General features: G+C 38.4%; 4 protein-coding genes across 5 annotated transcripts; 1 reads left to right on the top strand and 3 right to left on the bottom strand.

Moving 5' to 3' along the window:
* Nucleotides 1-28: 28 nt before the first annotated feature.
* LOC103450874 (syntaxin-43-like) lies at nucleotides 29-3305 on the top strand. The gene is made up of 8 exons (XM_008390276.4): nucleotides 29-553; nucleotides 1218-1494; nucleotides 1660-1749; nucleotides 2018-2095; nucleotides 2270-2347; nucleotides 2440-2505; nucleotides 2582-2662; nucleotides 2764-3305. The coding sequence occupies exons 1-8, from the start codon at nucleotides 357-359 to the stop codon at nucleotides 2869-2871; spliced, it is 975 nt and encodes a 324-aa protein (XP_008388498.1). The 5' UTR covers nucleotides 29-356; the 3' UTR covers nucleotides 2872-3305.
* A 666-nt stretch (nucleotides 3306-3971) lies between these two features.
* LOC103450873 (exonuclease DPD1, chloroplastic/mitochondrial) lies at nucleotides 3972-7439 on the bottom strand. Of its 2 annotated transcripts, XM_017336537.3 has the most exons (5): nucleotides 7141-7385; nucleotides 6562-6622; nucleotides 5541-6194; nucleotides 4531-4736; nucleotides 3972-4449 (listed from the first exon to the last, which is right to left on the bottom strand). In XM_017336537.3, exons 3-5 carry the CDS (start codon nucleotides 6116-6118, stop codon nucleotides 4235-4237), a joined length of 999 nt encoding a protein of 332 aa, XP_017192026.2. In that variant the 5' UTR covers nucleotides 6119-6194; nucleotides 6562-6622; nucleotides 7141-7385; the 3' UTR covers nucleotides 3972-4234. The 2 variants fall into 2 exon arrangements, with proteins under 2 accessions (XP_017192026.2, XP_008388496.2); XM_008390274.4 differs by lacking the exon at nucleotides 6562-6622 and having other exon boundaries at nucleotides 7141-7439.
* Nucleotides 7440-9857: 2418 nt separating this feature from the next.
* LOC103413947 (GATA transcription factor 16-like) lies at nucleotides 9858-11790 on the bottom strand. The gene is made up of 3 exons (XM_008352380.4): nucleotides 11473-11790; nucleotides 11269-11373; nucleotides 9858-10572 (listed from the first exon to the last, which is right to left on the bottom strand). The coding sequence occupies exons 1-3, from the start codon at nucleotides 11488-11490 to the stop codon at nucleotides 10168-10170; spliced, it is 528 nt and encodes a 175-aa protein (XP_008350602.2). The 5' UTR covers nucleotides 11491-11790; the 3' UTR covers nucleotides 9858-10167.
* Nucleotides 11791-15062: 3272 nt separating this feature from the next.
* Nucleotides 15063-19315, bottom strand: LOC103450872 (importin subunit alpha-1b-like). Its single transcript, XM_008390273.4, has 11 exons — nucleotides 18739-19315; nucleotides 18011-18107; nucleotides 17833-17924; nucleotides 17615-17746; nucleotides 17299-17484; nucleotides 16956-17119; nucleotides 16795-16873; nucleotides 16454-16582; nucleotides 16193-16320; nucleotides 15727-16104; nucleotides 15063-15634 (listed from the first exon to the last, which is right to left on the bottom strand). Exons 1-10 carry the CDS (start codon nucleotides 18946-18948, stop codon nucleotides 15729-15731), a joined length of 1593 nt encoding a protein of 530 aa, XP_008388495.1. The 5' UTR covers nucleotides 18949-19315; the 3' UTR covers nucleotides 15063-15634; nucleotides 15727-15728.
* Nucleotides 19316-19767: the final 452 nt, after the last annotated feature.

Genomic DNA, 19767 nt, shown 5'->3' with positions numbered 1-19767 from the left:
CGTAATTGGAAGTTGAAACAACACCGGCGAACTTTCAAACCAACCGACGAAGAAGCCTTAATTACAAAGTTACCAACTCCAACACCCCCCAACCTCTCTCTACCAAAAATTACAAATTCCAAATTCGCCGGAGCACGTGACTCGCCGCCCGCGCCTCCCTCTCCCCGGATCTCCGACCACGTGACCTCCGCCCCCACCCGCCCGAGAGAAGAAGAAGGACCCTTCATATTTTCCACTCCATTTCCCGTATCATTTTTCATGTCAAGGCGCGCGCAAAATCAACGTCTCTGATCGTCCGTTGGATCCGTAGATTTTGTGATTGTCCAGTTCGAATCTGAATCAGGAGCTCAGTTTCCATGGCGACGAGGAATCGGACCTTGGTTTTCAGGAAGTATAGGGATGCGTTGAAGAGCGTCCGCGCTCCCACGAGCTCCTACGCTTCGCCATCTACGAGCTCCGGTGGCGGTCCGGTCATTGAATTGGTCAGCACTTCGCTTTTGAATCCCAACCGGAATTATGCCCCGCTCAGTACTGAGGATCCCGGTAATTCAAGGTCTCTCTCTTCTCTCTTTCCCTCTCCGTCAATTGGTCTGCTCTGTTTAATTTAAGATTTAATTGAAGTGTTTAAGATTTAATTAAGTAAAAGTTTAGCTTGGTTTCATAGATCAATAGTAGAAAAGAAATGAAAGGTTCAGATAGTGGAGAAACAAAGAAGCCTAAAACTGAAGTATGCTGAATGCAGATTAGGTCACACTGAATTGGGATATTTAGATAACAAAATTGAAGTTTTAGGCATTCGATGTCGGGTGGATGATCATTGGGTGCAATGTAAATGTACAATTCAGAGATTGCAGTGATGAACTTTTAGGATTTTGAAAGTTGCGGTCCACGAAGATGATTCATTGTATAGGAGCGTTATGATTCGTGGGTTTTCGTATTTGAGGTAGTTCTAATATGTTTGCAATGTGAGAACCTGAAATGGTTTGGTCCTCGACCCTGCTATTGCAAGAAGGTTGTTGAAAGCCTTTTAGTAAGTTTGGGAAGTTTGTAATTACTGAAATTTGTTGCAGGAAGGGGGATGAATTTGGTTTCAGGGGAATATTATCCTTTTTTATTCTTATACTGCACAGAAAAAACCAATGCATTGGGTGCAAGTATGGGGTTTTTTTATCATTTATCTCTGCAATGGGAAAGTCATTGTGTTTTTATTTCTGCAGTCGTGGTGCACTTACTGTTGGTCTACCGCCAGCATGGGTGGATCTATCTGAAGAGATAGCAGCAAACGTGCAGCGTGCACGGGTAAAAATGGCTGAGCTAACTAAGGCTCATGCAAAGGCTTTAATGCCTTCTTTTGGAGACGGTAAAGAAGATCAACGCTTGATTGAGAGTCTTACGCAAGAGATAACGAATTTGATAAGGAAATCTGAGAAGACACTACAGAGACTTTCTGCAGCTGGGCCTTTTGAAGATTCAAATGTTAGAAAAAATGTGCAGGTATGAATTAGAAGTCACTAGATATTTTTGCCAGCTCAGTAAAATGGTTTGGGGTCAGTTCTAATGTCTGGTTTATTCCAGAGTGTTACTCTCTTGAGCGGGGCATTATATATAATTCAACTATTCCCAAAGGGCAGTGCTAATGTCTGCATGTTTTTTTTGCAGCGATCTCTTGCCACTGACCTTCAAACCCTCTCAATGGACCTTCGCAAGAAACAGTCAACTTATTTGAGGCGACTCAGGCAGCAAACAGAGGTGCGGAAAGAATTTTACCTTTTAACCATTCAAGTCAGTGGATTGTTATACATCATAGCTTTGGTTCAACATTCTGTTCTTACTTTGGCTTGATAATCTGGTTCATACGTAATATTCCATATACTTTTTGGAACTTGGAATTGTGTTTTCATGCATTCAGTTTGTATACTGAGGGTAACTGTGTGATCTGACATGTTATTGGAAACTAGTTAAACTGTTAGTTATATATTTTCAAACATTCCTTTTGTTTTTCTTTTTGGTGATGCAGGGTCAAGATGGGGATGATTTAGAGATGAACCTAAATGGAAGTACGTCGAGAATGGATGGTGATGATTTGGATGACATGGTAAGCTTTCTCTCCAGTTCACTACCATTTTCTCAAGATCTTGTCAATCATGACAAATATGAGTAAACTAAATTCCCTATACTGGTATTTGTAATGTTGTTGAGTGATCAAATTTTTAAGACACTTTTTACCATAGATGAACGTAGTATGATAGTAATACACATATCCTGTCAGATGTTTAATGAGCGTCAGATGGCCAAGATAAAGAAAAACGAGGCAGTCACAGCAGAAAGGGAAAGAGAGATCCAACAGGCAAGTGAAGATCTTTTCGTTTTTTCTACATTGACGGGTGTTTGATCATGCATCTTTCACAGTTGACAAATACTCTTTTCTCTTTCCAATAGGTTGTGCAATCTGTGAATGAGCTTGCTCAGATAATGAAGGATTTGGCAGTACTAGTGATAGACCAGGTTAGTCTTCATGCCCTGTCAATACTTGATATTTATCAGAATATCAGTCGTTAACTAAATATCTTTCTTCAAACAGGGAACTATTGTTGATAGGATAGACTACAACATCCAGAATGTAGCAAGTACAGTCGATGAGGGCCTCAAGCAATTGCAAAAGGTCCCTTTCTTACATCGATAATTATACTTCATCTTTATGTTGTTTTGAGATTCTTTACTGTGTTCTTATGGAATATTATGTTTAACGGATGGGGCTTACAGGCTGAGAGAACACAGAAACAAGGGGGAATGGTGATGTGTGCTAGCATACTCGTTATCATGTGCTTTGTCATGTTGGTCCTCCTAATCCTCAAGGAGATATTCTTTTGATCTGCAAGCGAAATAACAGTTGATTCCAGATTTTGGTTTCATACTAGTTGTCATGACCCTTCGAACTTCTAAATGCGCAAAGATGCTCTCCGTAGTAGAAGATTAGACAAGTTTTGGAGTGCCTTAGTTACATATACTACATCAAGTGACCATCTGTGGGTATTACTGTATTGCTAGGAAAAGGTAAGGGGAAGGGGTAATGATTCATTGGGGAATGAATGCCCCGGAATCTGTATAGAGCTTAAAATACATGTTCTCCATGGGGAAGGGCGTTTTGTTTTCGCCAAGGGATCTATGTTGATTCTTCCGATTTTTATTTGCCGGGATTTTGTGCTTTCATTCCCCAGAACTCGTGTGTAAGATGAGGCATTTATTTGTTCCATTGTATGTTTGATCGTTCAATAAAGTGAAATACATCAATTTTTAGCTCCCAACTTTCTGCATGTACACCTTATATGTACGGAGATGATATAGGAAATGATTTTCGCACTCTTTCTCTCCTTCTACGCATCCTTGTTGATTTATGTCCCTAATAATCAAGGGTGTGCAGAAAGGAAAAATGGTGTGTGACAATCAATTCCTCGAACATTGTGTTGTGGTACAGCTGAACTGAATTGGAGGCAGATTGTCTGCCCTCCTGTTTGGGTGCCCTTCCCATCCCCTCTTATTCGTACGGTCACGATTAAGCCATATCAACATTTTATATTCTTATTGCTTTTTGTCTTATTATCTCTTTAAAAAAATTAATATAAAATTTTGATATGACTTAATCGTGACCGCACAAAATAGGAGGGGATGAGAAGGACATCCAAACAGGAGGGCAGACAATCTGCCTCCGAACTGAAGCCTGCAATCCAAGTTGCAGGACTTCCAAATTGAGCCCGACGTGATGGTAGTACAAGCTAATTGACATAGAATTCGAACTTAAGCGTAGAGGAAGTCAAGACCTACATAGCTTGACTGTCAAATCTCTACAAAATCAAACCTTTCATTCCGAGTTTCCTCGCTAAACGTAGATTGACAGAGATAGGAAGTTCTAAACAAGCTTCCTTCCATTTCCGCGCGAGATCGACGGGCCGAAAATGTTGTTCCACATGAAATGGGGTTATTTGGTGTATTTATATAAGTTTTTTAAGTGAATCCAATACAGATAAATTCTGGGCATAAATTATTAGAAACAACAATGTATTACAGTTACAATGATCAGCTGTTTTCTTTTTCGACCAAACCCTAACAGGTACCGTTAGGATCCTCGAGCAATCTACAGCTCCGACCTGAAGCTCTGCGAGAGGAATCCCACGCCACCAGACCACATTTGATGATTGGTTACGAGAATGTATTTCAGTAATGACCAGAAGCATGCCTATCTGGAACCCTTTTTCTTTGCAGTGCCAGTTTCCGACGCTAAGAAAGCTTCTCCAACAAGGCTGGAAAGTGGGAGTTTCAGAATACAAGTCAGCCTTTGTAAAACTGCTGACAGCACTTTCACGTCGGCCATGGCTCTGTGAGCTGTACCATCCAATGGAATCTGGAAGTGCTCACGAAGGGCTTGCAACGATATACTTCTTGAAGATGATCCTGTTCACAAATAAATTTAAAGGCTTAGATATCTCATCAATTACATTCCACAGGCTTCAGCATGAACACACAAAAACTGACCTTCAGACTTCATTGCTTCACGTCCCAAAGGCATGGTATCCCTGAACAGCCAAGTTGAAGGAATATCTACGGAACAGCGAAGGAATTCACTTCTAACGAAGGGTACATCAAAAGTACGAGCATTGTGAGCAACCAACATTACACAACCTCCCGGTTTTTGACGGCTTTTGACATACTTGACTAAGATTGGTAAGAGGTCCTTGAACCTACATGATATTCACAACAGAAAATCCATAAGTAGAATTTCCGAAAATGTTCACAAGCTTATACTATGTACGTGTTATACACACACACATACTCTTTCCTAAATCTTTCAAGGAACAAATACACTAGCAAACTTGATGATGCTTTGTACATAACAAATGGTTCTACCATAGCTTTGCCATATAGGAGAGTGCTACAAACCAAGGCCTACATGTTGGGTCCGTATGCGTGTGTGTGTGTGTCGAGGTACAAATATCATGTATATTTGTACTTCGACAAGAAAATAATATGCATCAGGTTTACATATGGACCCAGCATGTAGGCCTTGGTTTGTAGCACTCTACTATATAGCTTGGTACATGTTATGCAAACACACACACATACACTTTCTAAATAATTTATCCTCAACCCCTTGAAAATCCCTCATCCAAGCATAGACTTTGAGTGAAAAATACAGAGATACACGGGTTTATTATTCAGCGAAACCAAAACAGTACCGTGCTTGTGCGAGCACATGCACAAACCAAGAAACTTCAGTGAATTTTCCTCTGCTTGTCATAGTCTAATTGCTCAGCTATCATAGCCTGATTGTAAAATTACATATAGCTTTAGGAAAACAAATTTAAACCAGCAGAAAGAACCAGGAGAATTTCCAATTAAAAAAAAAAAAAACACTTGGCATGAAACATATTTCTGAACAATAAGGCCTCATATAAACAAAATTGAAGGCTTTAGGTACTAGTGGGCTGATTCACATACGAGAGTAAAAGTTTCTAGAAAGTAAAAAAGCAGTCAGGGAGGATTACCTTGGAACATCAGGCCTGTTGACCATATCGGTTGTAATTCCATGAACATGTGAATTTAGAACACTGCGTTCAGGGTTTACCAGTGTCTGGAAAGTACTGTTTTCACCCCCTTCAAGATCTTGAAGTGCAATCTCTATGATTCGATCTTTCTCTCTGCTAAACCCAGTAGTCTCAATATCGAAAACAATAACTGTCACTAAGTCGGCTAAGTCTTTATTCTGAGCAATTGCCTGTCGAAAGTCTAAGGGTTGAGTCTGTTGGTATTGACTTGTTTCCATTTTATTTATATTTAATGCAGCGCTTGTTGAAACCGTTACATCTAAAATTTCACGGCTAAGTTTTATGGGGCTTTTGTTTCTTCCTTCTGTTTTTGTGGTCAGAGATCTTCTAGTCCATTTCCTACTGTTTCCTCCATCAACCGCATAAATTCTGGAATCATGTAGCTTAGAGTTACAATTGTATCCACAAGTCCTGCTCAAATTGGGAAAACCTTCACTCCAAAAATGAGCTAAACTATAAACACTGCATGATCTAGGCACTTGCGATAAAGATGAAAAGCACATCGACAAAGTTCTCATCTGAACGCAAGAATCAAGAACAGGCAAGATTACACCAGGAGATTAATTCCCACCATAAAAAGCAATTGGCTTTTACCTGAAAATTAAGATGCAAAAAAAAAGGGCACTGATGAAAAGAATGACAAAACGAATACTAATCAAACCACTACCTCAATAACCAGAGCAGCAAATTAATATGATTCAACCCAGAATGAAGAACAAATTTAAGCTTAGATTAGCCATCAAATGTTGCATATTTATCAAATCTGAGCGCGAAGTAAAGTAGGGATATTAAGTAGACATGAACAAACAAACAAACTTTCATCCTGGTTGTACGAGTTTCAACACTTACATCATCAAATCAAACATAGCAAGGAGTCGAACTAATTTCCAGTTTTATCTCAAACAAACAATTATTGAACGCTCAATTGGAAAATTGATAAATAAATTCAAATGCCACTTACAATAGTCTCAGTCTCCACACACACAAAAGGTCCAACACCAGAATTACATTTTATTTGGAACCTGGAAAACCAATTCCACTTCAATAAATTTACTTCAACTATTTCGGAAAAATCGTGTGAAAATCGTAATCCGAAACTACAAAATGACCATAATATTTCAAATTTTCATAATCCGAAACTACAATACGACCATAATATTTCAAATTTTCATAACTTTTTGAAGTGTTTCCTCATCAAATAAAGGATAAACGAATAACCAAAACAAACCCAAATCGAAACATTTATGGCTAACATTTCGAAATTAACATTTTGACAAATTCAAAGCAAGCAGAGGGGGAGGGGGAGGGGGAGGAGGAAAGAAGCTCTCTTTAAGCTCATACATAACAAATGAGACTGCAATTCATCATATTTACGACAAAACAAATCAACCCATATAAGCAAATAATGGAAGCTCACTGATTCATATGCAAAATGGCCTACAAAATCCAGAAAACAGCAAGGGTCTACCGAAAATTGCAACAATCTTCCATAAGAACTCTAAAGCAAACAAATGCGAGAGAGAGAGAGAGAGAGAGTTACCTGGTATTAGAAATCATTTGAATTGATTAGCAGAAACGTCGAAGATGAAGATTTTGTAGGGATAGGGAGAAAGAGAAGAGAGAAAGAGATGGGGAAGAAATGGAAAATGAGTCGTGTGGGTGTAGTTATGAAGAACGTGGGTAGGGATTGCGAGTACCGACGGCAATGGCAACACTTGCGGATCGCGTGCTCGATCCGGTTTCTTTGAGAAGTATTGCCTGCCTTGAAAGTTCAAATTCCTCACTGCACCAACCCTTTTTCCAACGATTTTTATCTCCTACTTTTATTTGGATAATTTTATTTATTTATTTATTTTTCTGGAAAGGGATCCCCCTTCCTCCTAATCCATTAAGTTCGGAAATCCGGATCATTGAAATTTTATTAAACGGTTAAAGTTATTATAACTTTTAAAGTGAACTCCTATTTGTAACCGTTTGATCAAATTTCAATGGTCCAGATTACCGGATTTAGTGGACTAGGAGGAGAGGATCCGATGTGGATCCCTTTCCTATTTTGCTGGTTTGGAATTAGAATTTTTGACCCAAAAGTTAAGTAGCTTGTAATATTTATTCTATTGTTTAGTACGGTATCTTCCTCCCCAACCTTGGAACCCGGTTCCTCTTCGAATCCCCAAAAACTAAGCTTAAGAATCAAATTATCCGGATCGTTGAAATTTAATCCAACAGCTACAATTATTATAACTTTTAGGGGTCTTTTGTTTGTAGCCGTTTGATCAAATTTCAAGAGTCCGAATCATTTGATCATTAGACTCAGTTTTTTGGGATCTAGAGAGGATCCAAACTTCCAACCTTCAATGAAAAAAACAGAGATGGGTTGTTTTGAATTAAATGTTGGCATTTTAATTCAAAGTATTACTTTGTGTATGGTGAAAATTTGTTGTTGTTGTTGAGGAATAATAGGTACAACTCCATTGTTGGGAAATAATTGAAATGTTCGGGATGAAAGTAGCGTCGTTAAAATCTTGCTCAAAGGATAAAAGCTTCGAGCAAAAGAAAAAAAAAACCGCACCGACGGTCCGACGTATATAACCCTTAGCAATTAAAATGCCAATCATTCATCTCTCCCAAAATACCTTCCTCAAACTCAAGTCAACAGTCACATTTTAGGACAATGAGAACATCGTAGGCCATCATTATTTGAAGAGATTATTCAATATGCCAAGAACACAATCTGACATATCAGGTGTTATAATATAAGTAGTTAGATACTTGGACAAAAAAAATTTCAAACCACTTATATTATGCAACTTGATGTATCGAACCATGTTCTCAGCATACTAAAAAATTTATCCATTCTTTGCTTGAGATTGAAATTGTAAAGGGTTTTTAGGCCAAAATGGTCTATGATATTGACATAATTTCTCACTTTGGTCCATAAGATTTAAACTTGATAGAATTGTTCCCTAAATTTGTCCACCATGAATTACTTTGGTCATTCCGTGATAAATTTTTGTTAAACAAGAAAAAAAATGACAAAAATACTTGAATTTTTGTCAAATCATTGACTGTATTTTTGTTATTTGGTCTTTATTTAACAGAGATTTTACATAGAATAACTAAAATTATTACTTTTATCGATTTCAAATTTCAGAAACCAAAATAAGAAGATACCAACATCAAAGATCATTTTGTCTAAAAGCTAATTGTAAAGCAAGCAAGCGAAATGTGGTACACATACAAGTGAGGTAATGCCAATTTGGCCATGCAATTTACAAGAACCCCTTTTGAAATATGATTCCCTTTCTCCATATATTAAGGGGCAAAGCTGTCAATAAGATGACAATTTGAGAGGACTTGAGCTAGAATTGGCACTGCATCTTTGGGCAGCTTTGTATGGCAGGAAAGGCACCTGCCCAGCTACCCACATATCAAATCTCAGATACTCAAATAATTGGGCCATGCAGGAGGGGGCCGTAGGATGGTAGGGGCCGTAGGATGGTAGGGGCTGGCTGGGCATCATGACCCTTCAATTTACAGGCAGCCCTTAAACTATGGGCGTCACTAGTCCTTTCTCCTTTTGATATGCCCAACATATCACTTTTGGAGGGAAATTCTGTAATGAACACAGTGTAGGGTTAATTAAGGGCTAATATTCAGGCTTACATTAATGTCACAGAATTTAAGGTGAATGTTCCATCGAAAGTGATAAGTTTCCTTCATGTCTAATTTGTCTTCTATCTTCAATGGATAAAAATTGAGAGGTTGATCTCCATGTATTTCTCTAATATACCTCTATTCTAGTGAAATGTTCAATGCAGTGTAATCATAAGCATCAAACGTAACTTAAATTGTCTATTCCCTCTATTTTATTTTTGAAACACAAACAACACATTCGATTAAAACTCTTGAGCTCCGGTACGGCATCTCAATACAAGGTTATATCACAAGGCTATACAAAATGATATGTTTAGAGTTCGATTCCATTCAACTTATTCCTTCCTTCTATGTCGTAATATACATGATCGATATTCTGTAATGATTAAAAAAAGGTAATGTTATTCACACACTTATATTTACCTCTCGTACACGCTTGCCAATTTTTCTCTATTAATATTTTTTAAAATCCCACAACTAAAAATTAAGAAGAATGTATAAAAGGTAAAAAGAATACATCGACCGCTGTCCAAAAATCCCTCAAACATCAAAACATGGGATGTGAGTGTATTTTGGCAAAACAAGCATCCAGAAAATGGCAAATGGAAAAAAAGTAAATAGTGAATTACTCATACTTCCATTAATATGTACAACACAATCAAAGATTGCACCAAAATACAGGATTGTCTTAATTCCCTAAGAAACCATCACCACCCTCTATTTCTTAGACCTTCCCATGTTCCTTCCTATTCATTACTTCCCCTAATGAGCATTAGCAAGGGTATAATAATCCCCCCTAATCTTAATTAGTAAAACTAACTACCAAAAAAAGACCATCCAAAACTATATTTTGACTCCTTTGGGGACTTCATTGTTTACTATAATATTGTACTCCACAACTTTTTGTTCCCCATTAACCAAAAACAGAGTGAGATGACATGGCCAGCAAGCACACAGCTGCTTGCTCCACCTCTCCCATCTCCCTCCTCCTCTTTTGGTACCTCCTTTTCTTCTGCACTGGTGGTGTGCCTTGCAGGCACACATCCTTCCCAAAAGCCACTAACTTCACCTGCAGTGACTCACTCAAGCCTGTGCTACCACCACCACTGCCACCAATTTTGGCTTTTCTGGCAGTGGTGCTCGTGGTGGTGGTGGCAGAAGCAGAAGCAGCAGTGTTTGTGGTGGCTGGGGTGGTGATTGTACTGGTGCTGCTGCTGCCGCCATATGTTTTGTCTTTCTTCCACCTCTTTGGTCCCTTGCACATACTCACAGTAGGAATTTTCTTCCTGTATCTGATCCCACAAGCATTGCACAGTGACTGAAAAAAAAAAAAAAAACCACACAAAAATCATTAAACTAAACAGATGGGTTTTGCTTTGTAAGAAAAGGGAAATAAATGGTCATATATTTTTAGTAATTCACAGCTGCAGATGCATGAAAATTAAGAAGTATGAACAGAGCCAAATGGGGCTTTTTTTTTTTTTTTTTTTTTTTTTTTTTGAAAAAAATAAAGAAGAAGAATCAAATGGGTTTTGTTTTTTGAGAACAAAAAAGAGCAAAACAAGTAATAGTTTGAGAACAGAAAAAGTAGTGAAATCATCAAATGGGTGCAGCAAACAGGAAAAAGACAGCTACAGATCATAAAATACAACCAAAAGTTGGGACCCAAAACATCAATCTCAAAAAACCCAATTGAAATTGACAAAACAAATAAAAAAACCAATTGAAAAGAAGCATTTTTTTTTAAGAAAATTAACATTGTCTGAAGAATGAGGAGGACCCAGCAAACAAAATCAGACCCAATTCCCAAAATGCAACAAAAATCACCTGGGTTTTTGCTCATTGAGCTGAAAAGCACTAATGCATAACATGCTAAAAAGAAAGATCCAAATAGTTAAGGGGAGTCCCAAAAATCAAAACAGAAAAAAGAATGCTGCAGGAGGAATGAAATGACTAGAAAACAAGCATATTATTGTGGACAAATGGTAGGGTGGGTGGTCGGGTCGGGTCTGACCTTGGGCCCAGCCGGGCCACTCCTCCACAAGGGCGTCTCAGTGGCTTTGCAGTCAGTGCAGAACTTCTTGTTCTTCACATTCTTCACGTTCATATCCTGAATTACCTGTTTTCGAGTCCAAAAATGTCACCAAATTTTAATGAAATCTGAAAAATGAAGGAAAACCCAGAAATCAGAAGCAGATGTAGAAACTAAATCTACTACCTTTCTTCTCAGATCCATTTTATCCACAAACCCTGAGAAACTCAAAAGAAGATAGGAAGAAAGAGTGAGAGATTTGGGTTAGTGGGGTTTTAGGGAAGCCTAATGATCATGGTTTAGAAAGTAGAGAGGGAGAGAGGGAGAGAGAGAGAGAGAGAGAGAGAGAGAGAAAGACATGGATTTAAAGAAAAACACAGATAAAAAACCAGAGGAGTGAGAGTGCCATGCATGAGCGCGAGAGAGAGAGAGTGACAGAGACCTCTGGTGGCCGGTGGGAAGGGTCAGGTGGAATGAGTACTCTCTCCGGATTATCTTTGCAAGGATCTTGGAATCATCCAATTATATTTGTTCATTGTATATCGTGCGGTCAGAAATTATTGTAAATTTTTTATTTAAAATTAAATATATATAGTACTTGATAAAAACTGACCGCATAATATACACATTGAAAAATTCTTATTCGTTCGCATCAGGTGGATATGATTAGGGGTGGATTTTTTTGCCAAATTGTCGTGCCAACCGAATTGTCAACCGTGCCATACCGATTTTGTGCCCAATTTTTTGTACCAATCGGTAATGGTACGGTATTGGTAATGGATACCATTACCACGGTATTACCGTACCATACCGAAAATACAATATAATTTATAATTTATCATTTATATAATACATAATTATATAACACATATTTATAATATTCCAATAATTTGAAAATAAAACCCTACTTATATTAGCATTGTTGTTGGTGACTTTGATCTCTTAAAATTATGGAAATCAAACACAAAAGAGTTCCTAATTCTTTCACAAATAGCCAAAATATTTTTGTAACCCCCACTTCTACTGTTGCTAGTGAAAATGCATTTAGTTTAGGGAGGAGGGTTGTGAACCCTTTTAGGGTATCCTTGACTCCTAAAATAATTGAGGCACTAGTGTGTACTAGTGGTTGGCTTAGGGCAGGTGAAGTAAACTTCTACAAGGACCAATGGAAGATATGCTTCAATTTTACAAGGAAATAGAAGAAGAGAAAACAAGAAAGATATGCTTTAATTTTTTTAGTAAATTTGTTATTAAATGGTTTTCAACTTTAATTCTTCTTGCTACTAATTAATATGTTTTCTTTGTTTGTAATGTAAGCTTGACACAAACTCAATCTTCTACAAGTTCAATGCCTCCTCCAAAAGCTTCGACATCTCAAGCTTGAATAACTGATCAATGAATTCTTCTTTTTGAAGTTTACTTCCAATTTTCATTTGGTTTGAAACTTTAATTTCTATTTGGATTGTTAACTTCTATTTGTTTTGGTTCGTAACTTTTATTTGGATTGTAAGCTTAATTTTCATGATGAATCTTAATGCTTCATTTGAATTATTATGTGTGTGAATTGTGAATGATGAATAATAAATGAATTTAATCTATAATGTATGAGATAAAGGTACCAAAAAAAAAGTTTTGCCCTTGAATTGGGTTAAAAAAACAAAAACATATTTTGTCCCAAAACAAAATGGCAATTACCATTGTCATACCATGCCAACCAAACTTTTGGCAATACTGAACTTCGGTATACCGAAAGTTTGGTACGGTAATGGTAATAGATTTTACCAAACCGAAAGTTTGGTACGGTAATTGGTACAAGGATTTTGGTACGGTAACTGTACCGAACCCACCCCTAGATATGATCTTGAAACCAAAAACCCTAGGCCGAGGTGATCATCGTGGAAATGTCGAAAATATCCCCCACTGTGATCCTCTCGTATCATTCGCTTTTATTTCCTGTTGCCTGCTGGTGGCACTGCGTACGGTAGCCAAATTTCAGGCGCAGGGACAGTCACGTGGCAGTTAAAGAATGCGCCTTGTTCCGCCACTCGCAGCGACTGTAGATAAACCAATACTCGCTGCTGCTTGTGATGTGTGAATGAGTTGGTCAGTGTATGGGTTTGCAATACACAGTACACTTACCTACGCACTGTTACAGTTATTACATCACCGTGACATCTTAAAAGTTAAAACAAATATCGCATTGTCATGAATTTAAACAGTTATAAAAACATAATAATACGTTATCGGGAAAATGTCGCGGTGACATGCTATAGCGTATATAACTTTCTCATAATTTTGATATGGGGGACTTTGGGTGAATGCATGTTTGAGATCCACTCCGGATCTCTCAATTACTCAATTTTAATCCTACAGCTCCTGTTGGCTCATCTCACTAGCCCATTTCACAAAATCTCAAAATCTTGAGCCGCCCAAATCTCTCTCTTTCTTGAACGGTTTGGATCTCTCGATACATAAACTCCTGACACAGAGATCCGAAGTGAATCTCAGTCCATGCTTTGGTTACTTGTTTTTTTTTGTGGTTTTGAAAACCCAAAAGAATGTGTTTTGCATGGGGAAACTAGAATCTGATGGTTCCTAACATTCTTTTGGTATGTGCAGATTCTCTGGTTACCAAAACATGAAAGTTTCTAAAGTCAGTGGGGTTCAATGGAAACAGCCACGTAACCATTTGGTGCCTTGGTCGTGGTGCTTGAGGATGCTTGCTGCCACAGGCTGCCTGTGGTTCTAGACAGTGGAACACTTCTGAGAGTTGACGTTCGAATGTGGCTTGGCAATTGGCTTATGGGCAGTTTCAAGAGGGTGCGGATTCCTCCTCAGGCTATTGGGTTTTTAGCTTGATTATAAAAAACATTAGACGCTAGTCAGGTGGTAGGCTATAACCTAGTTCCTGGCGCCTAACGTTTAGGTGGGGTCTAAGCAGACTAGACGGATTTAATTAAATTTATTAGATTTCGTGTAAATAAGTATCTATTTATACTTAAAGTATATATAATTTCATCATAAACTACAAAATAGAATGACATATATATTATGAGCTATTGGAACACAATGAAAACATGGAGAACAAGTATATAATGTGTGTTCAAGTATTCAACAAATCTTTTACAATTTATTGAAAAAATAAAATGCAAAATAAAAGTTATCTATTTTCTGTCTAAGTGAGTCGCAACCTAGACGGGTGTCTAGGCGGGTCTAGACGGGTTAGGCGAGTGCCTAGGCGGTCTAGATGGGCGCCTCAGTAGGTCTAGGCGTATTTTCTTAATTTTCAAACGCCTAGGCATTAATCGAGACGGTGACTAATCACCTAGCACCTAGGCGGAGCCTAGACGACGCTAGGAGGAGATTTTTAGAACAATGGGTATTAATAGGCGACCAACGTTCATACTAAGTCGGGATCAAACTCTACATGAGATTCATAATTACATTACTTATAGCTTCCTCGTTTATATACAAAGCAGATTCGAAATTCCAAGGCATAACTTGTTTATGCCCATTAGCCAGACAGCCCAGACCCACCATAAAAAGTTGATGGCAGTTAGAGGAGATCGAATCCGCATCAAAGTGCATATGCATAATTGCTTTATGCCAGTGCGAGAAAACGCCATCTGCAACCCCATCTGGTCAACATCCACATTTCATTTTTTTAACTTCATTCCTACCAAATTTATAGGGTAATTAAATTTGTTTGAAATTTTACTATACAAAATTCCTTTTGTTAAACCTAAAGCATTAACATAACAAGTAGAAATAACATATTAAGTCCAAAAGTTTTTCTCGATCATATTAAAATCTTTAGACAAATTTTAATATATAACCAATATAAAGGTATACCATCTGGCAATATATTTTGACTCCGACCCAACAACAAATCTGGAACCCGAAAACGGGAAGACGAAGATTCAACAACAGACAGAACCATAAGCAAGAACAGAAATCCTTCGACCGTCGACTACGAAAACGAAGTTTGGGAGTTCCAAAACCACCTGTGATCAACTGTAGTAGACATATGACACCGATATATGACACCTAAAACAAATGGAAAGACGAGAAAACAACTCAAAATCTTGCTTCATGGGACAATTGACCCGACCACCGGAAATAACGACTCCAAAAAAAATAACTCCGGTTCTTTCCTTTAATCTGTGTTGGTGATGTCCCTATGATCAAAAGCCCATGGAAGCCTGAACCGATTTAAACCAGCTGGTTCAAACACCTGAGCCAGCCACCCCCGACAACATTCAACCCTACAACAGGACTCGAACATAACATGACGCTTGACCTGACCTGACCTGACCTGACTGGATTATTGCCTTGCTGAGGAATGTTTCTGCAATTGATACAAGATTACAATTTGAAACATCATTAACACCGTCCACATTCCAAAACAAAAAATTATGTAATTTGTGAAAGGTGCATCACCTCTAGCCGAAGTTGAATCCACCAGATGGGACAGTTGGAACGTCATTCCCTCCAAAGTTGAACGTAGTTGGAGCTGCATCACCTGGTGGCATTGTTTCATCGTCGTCCTCCAACCAATATGTCTCGAGCATCTTTACTGCCTTCTCATAAATCTCTGTATTGTCATGACTCTGCAGAGACTCAATTTTCTCCAAACCATCAGCATCTTCAATCGCCTGAGCATAGAGATTCACACCTCCAGTAGTACCCAAGTTCTTCTCGGCTTCACCAACCTTCAAAATGTTCTCCAGGCCTTCTAAACAAACTGTAACAATTCTAGGATCTGGGCAAACAAGAAGATCACACAGCGGCTTGATACACCCTTGACTAACTAGAAACCTGTCACCGAATAGACAAATTAAATCAGTACAGAACAAAGCTTCATACTTTATCGGTAGTAATAAAGCTAACAAGATTTTATTTGTACTTTATCTGCTCATGAGAACCACCAGATGTAGCATTTGAGATTGCCCATGCAGCCTCTTTCTTTATATCAAACTCAGCATTTTGAAGCAGATTAACAAGAGGGCCGATTATATTAGCCTCAACTACAGCCTGTTAAACCCACCAAGTAATTAGTACATCAGTACCTCAGATGCCAGACTTGACAGAAACTTTAAATCAAGTTCTACACTTCATGATTGCACGAATGTAAATATTCAAAGAAATGAGAATATCTTTGCGTTACCCGGATCTGTTCCTTGTTTCCGGCTGTGATATTTGAAATAGTCCAGCAAGCTTCCTTCTTGATGCTCTTTTTGTAATTGTTAGTCAAAAGATTTAGCAGGCAAGGAAGAGCTTGATGTTGGATGATAACCTAGGAAGAAACAAAAGCTCATTAATTCCAAATGCAGAAACAGAAATGTTACAATGGCAAAGGGACAGATTATTCCATTAAACTTAAAATTTTTATTATTTCGTCATTCTCTAAAAGGGCAACCATAGAGAAGGAATAATATACTGGGTCACATATCATCTAGAAACAAATGGGAAAACAAGACAACCAAAATGCCAAAGAGCAAACAATACCTGAGTTTGCATATCATCTCCAGTAACAATATTTCCAACCGTGCGGAGAGCAGGAATGAGAACTGATGGAGATGGATGCCTGGAACAATGCTTAGAAAAGTCAGAATTTACAGAACTAACAATAAGGGATGAAATACAAACAGAGCACTGTAAGCACTCACATTAAAAGCTCAACAAGCCGGGGGCACACTCCAGATTCAATAACGGCTTGGATTTTGTCATTTGTACCATCAGAAAGGTATGAAAGAGCCCAACAAGCATCAGTCAAGACTTCTTCATCGTTTGAATGAATCAAACGCGCAAGAGCAGGAAGGGCAGGCTTAACCTGCAACAAAAAATTAAAAAAAATTATATATCAAACTACCATTCTTAGTACGGACGCAACCTGAATTGACCTGACATTCTTGCCAAAATATTACAACAGACGGTACTACCAAAGCCATATAACACCTAAGTCACTAGGTTCAGAATCTTTCAAGTTAAACATATCTTTAAAACCCTAACCTGTTCAAATGGAGGCTGTGGTTTGCCCCTGCAAAAATTTGACAGTGTCCAGGTTGCGTTTCTCAGCATAGAGAGCTTTGCATTCTCATTAAGCTGTGAAAGCAATGGAAGCAAAGCCCCATTACCAAGTACAAGATCACGGCATCTAGGGGAATCACCAGCAACATTTCCCAATGCCCAAACAGCCTGCAAGTTAAAGATGACAAAGGGAGGGAATCAATGACAGTCAACACTAGAGTAGATACAACTAGACAAGAGCAACAAAATAAACCTAACAATTTGGAGAAAAACCTCAACTGATCTTCCCAATGTTTACCTGCTCACGAACATCATCACTCGGAGAACTGAGCAGTTTCACAAATATCGGAACAGCTCCATGATCAATTACCACCCTTGTATTATCAGATGTCCCAGAAGCAATATTTGTAAGAGCCCAAGCAGCTTCAAACTGCAGGAAATTGTATGCAACATTTTTTAGCAGACATAAATAAGAACATAATCAATAACTAAACATTAAAAAAGAAAGTATCATACCTGAAGTTGTGGAAAATCCTCCCTCATTAGAAACTCAACAAAGCGAGGAACGACACCCGCTTGTATGACTTCCTCAATCGGAGGGCTACGTTCTAGCATGTAGGAAAAAAAATCAATAGGCACGTACAGTCTGCTGTATGAAGGGAAAAAAATTGTACAGCCCCAAACGTCTACTCACCAATTGAAAGCAACTTCCTAAACTGGGTTGTTGCCTCAAGCTGCATAGTGCCCTCATCACCCCAAACACCAGCAACCATGGATGGTAGATGCTCTAGCTGTATCAAGAAATATTCAACCACTATTAATATTATCTCCAACACAATGTCAAAACTACCAAAACTTAAAGCATAATTAAAATGTTTTACAGGAAAAAAACATATGCATCGATTTTCCTTCATTTCAAACTCTAGAAGGTTTTTTGTGTGGAACTGCACTAATCAGTACGCAGCCACAAACACGGAACAATAACCTTAGCACAGCTCCGTGACTTGAAAACTTAAACATTTGGAATCCTAAAAAATATTTAAAAGTAAGGCAGGACTTGACAAAACAGCAACAAAACAACAGTGATGCTAAAGTCTACTAAATAGAAAACACTCACATCCCCAAATGAATACAATAACTACGCAGAGTGGGTATTCAGCATGCATCTAACAACCGCTCAAAGGATTAAAACTATTTCCCCACAACTCCTACGTCGATCATATGCACTCAAAGTAGCTTCCATTTCAGCTAAAAAATTGATAAGCACAGTAACCAATTAATCAATCCAATCCTAATCCAATAAAACAAAAAGTCACCAAACGCACGCATTCATCTTAATCAGTAAAATCCCAATTTAACAAACCCTACAAATCAATTCAACCAAACCCCCAAATCACTCCAAAATGAAACATTAGGTTTTACCTTCTTATCCAGACCGGCGGAGTGAAGACTGGAGGGCAATTGCTGGGTTTGAAGCCCCTCGCGGCGCTTCTTCTGGAGGCTCTCTTCTCTGCGGTTCTTCCTGATCTCCACCATATTGTCCTCCCTCCGACGCCGCCCCTCCTCCGCGTCCACAGCCACCTTGTACCTGTTCCGGCGGACCTCCGCCCTCGCGTTCGGCCTCAACGACATCGTTTCAGTCCAAATTAAGAATCCGAAACCCTAGAAGAGAGAGAGCGAAAGGGTTTTAGCGAGCAGAGGAGAGAGAAAGAAGAGAGAGAGAGAGAGTTGGGGGAGTTTGGGAGTGGGGTTTGTGCTTTGTGTTTATTTCCTATATTTTTCAAGTGAGAGGGATTGGAACTTCCAGATGGAGAGGATTTTTATAGCGCAAGCGGAGGGGTCGGAAGGGGTTGGTGTTTTGGGCTCGGATCGGCAGGTAATTACGGAGATTGCCACTTGGTTTGAATTTGAAGATGAGGGAAATACCGTCGCTTTCCTTGGGCTTGGTTCGATTGTTCGACGAAGGAAAACGCGGTTTTTACCCATCAAAACCGGCCCCGAACCACTTCGCTGAGAGTTCTATTTGTTTGACGCAACCCACAAAAGTGTCTTGATGTCGTCTACCGGCCGATTATTGTCAATTGATTTTATAGTATAATTTTAACTTCTTTCAGTTCATTTGTCGAGATAAATACACGTAAAACAATAGTAGTAATATAATTATTTTCGTAGGGGTAAAAATGTAAGCAAACGCTGAATCCGTGTGACAGCGAAACGTAATCCCAAGTGTACAGAAAAGAATTAAATTGTTGGGGTAATTTTAGAAAACCAAAATGAATATACCAAAATGAATATGAGAACGACTGAGGTGGCTGACTTTCTTTGAAATTTCTTATAAGGTTAGAATTGTTTTCTATGAAAAAAAAAAGAATTTAATATTTTAAAAACAATAAAAAATCACTTACAAGTTACAAGGAAAATAAATACACGTCATGGGCTTCTCTAAACCGA

This window comes from Malus domestica, chromosome 12 (genome assembly GCF_042453785.1).
Source record: "Malus domestica chromosome 12, GDT2T_hap1".
Lineage (NCBI taxonomy): Eukaryota > Viridiplantae > Streptophyta > Magnoliopsida > Rosales > Rosaceae > Malus > Malus domestica.
Note: the sequence above shows the minus strand (reverse complement) of the source record. Positions and strands in the feature narration are given on the sequence as shown.